Source organism: Eucalyptus grandis, chromosome 5 (assembly GCF_016545825.1).
Source record: "Eucalyptus grandis isolate ANBG69807.140 chromosome 5, ASM1654582v1, whole genome shotgun sequence".
NCBI classification, from domain to species: domain Eukaryota; kingdom Viridiplantae; phylum Streptophyta; class Magnoliopsida; order Myrtales; family Myrtaceae; genus Eucalyptus; species Eucalyptus grandis.
The window spans coordinates 52,626,269-52,631,605 of record NC_052616.1 but is presented as its reverse complement, the minus strand read 5'-3'; the positions used below and the strand labels follow the sequence as shown (position 1 = coordinate 52,631,605).

Genomic DNA, 5,337 nt, shown 5'->3' with positions numbered 1-5,337 from the left:
TTTTAAATATTTTTTTAAGGAAACAAAATTCTTTATGTATGAGTATGAATCATATCTAAGTGTATAGTATTAAAAAAAATGACACATTAACACCTAAATTTAAATATCTCAATTCGTATCTATATGGTTTAAGGGGAACCATCGTAAGACACAATTTTTGGTTTGCTTTAAACGTATTGACCCATTTATGACATGAACCATTTATGCCAAACCCAAATCTGGTTATAGTAATGTGTCATGTGAAATAAATGGGTTGTGTCGACAATCCCCAGTTATATGCCAACACCTCTTTGGATTCTTCATTGGCCTATTGGTGATAGAAAGAGGAGAAAAATAAAACCAAAATAGGATAACAAGGAAGCTTATTTACCGAATATACGCAGGGAAACAAGATGTTTTCTTTCAAGGCTCAGTAGAAAGGAATCTGTAATAAAAACCAACTTATTAACTCCCAGTTAGACTGGCTTGTAAGGTCATATATCACCTTGTGCAAATGAGCATACCAAGCTTTAATAGCATAAAATTAATATCAGCAGAAAACCTTAACAATCTCATACTAAATTACTATATATTACTATGAAAAATTATTGTCTTTGCTCTTTTGAACTTTTGCTCATTTAATATTTTTTGCTTCATTACAATAATTTTTTGTTAAATTACACGAGAAAAATATATCGCCAATTTAGTTCATTCTTGCTTTTTCTTTTTTTTTTTCATTATAACATTGACCTCACTTGTAACTCTGGATTTCCATGATGTAGGATGATTCCAGGATCAAACATGACGAAAAAACAAATAGGCTCATAGATTTTCTGAATAAAGTGGTGAATGAGCCGGTAGAAAGTTTGATCATTGTCGACATGATTCAGCGGCTAGGAGTCAAATCCCTATTCCGAGAACAGATTAAAGCCATTCTAAGGTGGCAATACACACATTTTAGCTCTTTGAATCATGGCAAAGATGATGTCTATGAGATCGCTCTCCGGTTTCGACTTTTAAGGCAAGAAGGTTATCATGTGCCTGCAGGTTTGTTCCTATGAGTTTCATGTCGATTGTAATAGCAAAATATAGTGTTGCTATTTATACATAACAAAAGAAGACAACTTTTTTGTTGTTGTTTTGTCCAGTTACGTGGAAGCCCTAAAATTTCCAATATTTTGTTAAGGATGAAAATGGACAAGAATATAAGCTGATTTTAAAAAAAATATTTCGCTGATTTAAGAATTGGAAATGTTTAATTGTGATGAACTCTCTAATGGATATCCATCAATGCATGTTACATCGTGGACTTATGCCAGATATTAAGCAATGCGTTAGTGTTCTGGAGTTTTGTTCAAATGGGAAAGTAAGAACTAATTATTCATATCACAAAAACCGAATTGAAAAAACCTAGATATATGCCCATTTCCTTCACTTATTCTCTTTTTTAGTTTCTCTACATTAAAAATTAAAAATTTACATGAGATGAAATAGTTTTAACCAATTTAGGATTTTTTTTCGAAACCAAAGTATGCACATCATAATTTTGAATGAGTGAAGCGACTTATAAATTAGATATCAGACTATGCTTTTTGATGTATTAGAGTCCTTGTGCTTTTTATGCAGATGTGTTTGAATACTTCAATGATAAGGGGAAAGGTTTTGTAATGAAACTGGAGGGAAACATCAAGGGTATGATGGAATTATACGAAGCGTCACAAATGAGCATGGAAGGAGAGGATATACTCGACGAAGCAGGATGCTTTAGCAGCAACTGTCTCAATGCATTGTTGACATGTGATCTTGATCATGAACAAGCGAGAATGATAGAAAGTACATTGCAATATCCATATCGCAAGAGCTTCGCAAGATTGCTAGCTCCTCAAAGTTTTGTAAACGATATGCCAGGCGCGAACTCGTGGATGGAAGACTCGCTAGAAGTGGCAAACGAAAGCGAAGAATTGATCAATATGTGCACCAGGAGGAGATTCACCAAATTAATAAGTGAGTAACTAATTAACTACTTACGCAAAGTTATGCTCAATTGAAGGACTATAGATGACCAACATATAATAGTAGGCGAAATCTTAATAGTTGGCTCTAATACAAGTATATCAATGCATAAATAAGATGCTATATTTAAACTTATATATTTAAGGAGTTGGCATTAAGGTTCAAACTAATATCAAACTCACAAATCACAGTTTCAGGCATGACTTAAACTAGTTTCACCAAAAACTATAAGGAAAATGATGGACTCTATATCTCCATTTTCTCAAATCTCTATGTCATGAGATCAATAGAATTTTCAAATGAATAATTTGTTTCGTTTAATGAGTATACTCTTATGTACTGTTGCTTTAGTTTTTCCTCATGCATATCCTATATTTCAGGTGGTGGAAAGAGTTGGGATTGGGAGAGAAGATGGAGTTTGCTAGAGACCAGCCACTAAAATGGTACATGTGGTCCATGGCAATTCTCACAGATCCAAGCTTGTCTGAGCTTAGGGTTGAGCTCATTAAGCCCATCTCTCTCGTGTACATTATTGACGACATATTTGATGTCCATGGCACGGTTGACGAATTAATTCTCTTTACAGAAGTCATTAAAAGGTATACAATTGAAGATATCCCTTTTTACCTATTATGTTGCAACTATTACATCAAAAAAAAAAAAAAAACTACATTCCACATTTATATTATGTTGACAATTTAAATATTTCTTGCAATTGTTTTTCCTTCAGATGGGATAATGCGTGTGCTGAGCAGCTTCAGTACATGAAAATATGCTTCAAGGTTCTCAATGATATTGCAAATGATTTTGGCAAAATCATCTTTGAGAAGCATGGATGGAACCCCACGAGATTCTTGAAACAGATGGTATAAATATAAAACTATTATTGATAAGAACCTCCGTTCGCAACAATGTTGCTAACTCCTATCTCAACTCTAAATGTACGTGACTTAATTGGAGATTCGTTGCACTGAACCAAAACTCAACCTTGACCATATCCTCGTCCCTTTTTCCACTCTTTGTCTCACCACCCTCCAATATTTTGGTCATCATTTTGAAGTTTGTGTTCACTTCTTCAAATTAAAGCCACACAAACCAATTGCCGGCTTCATCATCGTCGAGTTTCGTTCACTCTTTATAGAATTCTGTATAATGCCATACACGGAGATCTTATCACTGATAGGGTTAAGCTGCAATCGTCCCTCCCTCCCTCCCGCCCTCTCCCATACACACTCACACACAAATCTTGGCGAGATCTAGGCGTTTCTGTCAAGATCTTGTAGCCGTGCTTTGGTTTCCTAGCAATAAAATTGAGCTCAGTGCAGCATTGAGTTCCCTTACTCTCTGAGAGAGAGAGAGAGAGAGAGAGAGAGAGAGAGAGAGAGATTTCCTAGATTTCCTAGATTTCCTAGATATTTGTCATTTATGACTACTACGAAAGCTCAATGAGCTCAAGATTTTGATTTAAGACTACATTTTAGATATATCCTTTATCAGTCGGATAACATTTGATGTTGCAGTGGGCGAATTTGTGCAATGCATTCCTGGTGGAGTTTCAGTGGAACGCTTCTGGGAAATTGCCAAAGGCAGATGATTACTTGAAGAATGCGATTATCACTTCAGGTGTGCCCTTGGTGCTAACTCACCTGTTCTTTCTAATGGGCCAAAACATTGCCAACCAAAGTATGGATTCAAAGAAAGAAGAGGTGCAGCTGCCAAATATAATATTCTTAGTCGCTGAAATTCTTCGCCTTTGGGATGACCTCGGATGTGCCCAGGTACACTAGTTCATGGTTTCGTGCTGGGCAATATTCGGGTTTTATTCATTTTTTATTTGCGTTTTGTCATTATTTTATTGATATAATTTTTTTACTCAGGGGATTCGATTCCCTGAAGGACGAGAATCAAAATGGCTACGACGGGTCATACGTGGAATGCTATTTGAGGGAAAATGAAGGCTCTTCGTACCAAAGCGCAAGGGAGCATGTGATGAAGTTGATATCGAAATTGTGGAAGCTGCTCAACAAAGAGTGCCTCTCTCCGTGTCCGTTCTCTGCGCCTTTCCTTGAAGCTTGCGTGAATGCTGCTAAGATGGTTTCACTAATGTACAACTATGAAGACAAACATGGTCTTGGACTCCTACAAGACCATATGAAGTCGTTGACCTGTGATCACGAGACAATTTAACATCATTTTTCATGTTTTCATCTCTCATGCTTGATTACTTCGGTATAATGTACTACGGTCGCCTTAAATTGCAATAAAGTTGCCTTCTTTTTCCAAGCAGTATTTTTTTCCAGCTATATATTGTTTTAAGCGCTTTCCATCATAAGTGGCAATAATATTTGTTGGCATATCTAAATGAAAAAAAATGTGAATTTAACACGAGCAGAAAAATTAATTACTATTTCAAACATACTACATCGGCACATGTTTTGTTTTATTCGTGCAAAACATCATAAAATGTAAGGAGATACTAAAATTTAAAATAAAGTATGGCATGTGTTTATGGAAACTATTTAAAGTAAGAACATCTGCTATATTTATGATGCGTTGTCAACAGAACACTAAAAAATCTAACTTAAAACTATCTTATGTGCATCTATACATTTTCTGAAGTTTGAATATTAGTGCACTTTGACAAAATGTCGTAAGGCTTTAATAAAAAAGAAACGAAAAGAAAGAAAGAGCATATTCTGCCGATGTAAAGAAAATTTTTCACGAGTATTCCCATGCATCATTGACTTGAGAATTATAACTATGCATTCTCTCTAATGAATGTTGTATGAGGCTGCTTGTGTAAAACTTTTTTTTTTTTTTTCACACTAACGCTGCGTGTGTAGTTATCCTTTAAGTATTTATGACATTTTCCATTGGTTTATGACAACATAGTGTGAGCATTTGTAGTAATTTGTTAAATATTATAATATATATTTATCGTATTTTGAACCATGTTATGACAAAATATCACAAGCCTTAGAAAAACATAAATTTTCTTTAGAAATTAGGATACTTAAATATCCGTGACATTGTTCATTGAGTTATGAGAGAAATTATAAGATACCTAAATATTTCCGACCATTGTGAATACATTATGACGAAAAGTAGGAAATATTTATGAATATTTATACACTACTGTAAAGCACAAATTGACAATGTAAAATACCGTTAAATCATCATAGATGTATTGTGTCGAATTAAATACCGTTAAATCATCATGAAAAACCTTATGGACCTGGATTAGTTTGATTCGAATAGGACCAACCCGTTCCATGTCTTGGATTAGGCTCAGTGGCAAAAGGTGGCTCAGTAGTTTGGATAGGTTGGACTTGGACGGGAATCTAC

General features: G+C 34.8%; 1 protein-coding gene across 1 annotated transcript; it reads left to right on the top strand.

The window, feature by feature from the left end:
- Positions 1-860: 860 nt before the first annotated feature.
- LOC104447372 ((3S,6E)-nerolidol synthase 1) lies at positions 861-4,215 on the top strand. Its single transcript, XM_018875158.2, is given in 7 exon segments — positions 861-1,026; positions 1,606-1,899; positions 1,902-1,983; positions 2,373-2,591; positions 2,723-2,858; positions 3,513-3,770; positions 3,889-4,215. Coding segments are annotated over 7 exon segments (1,446 nt in total). The 3' UTR covers positions 4,180-4,215.
- Positions 4,216-5,337: the final 1,122 nt, after the last annotated feature.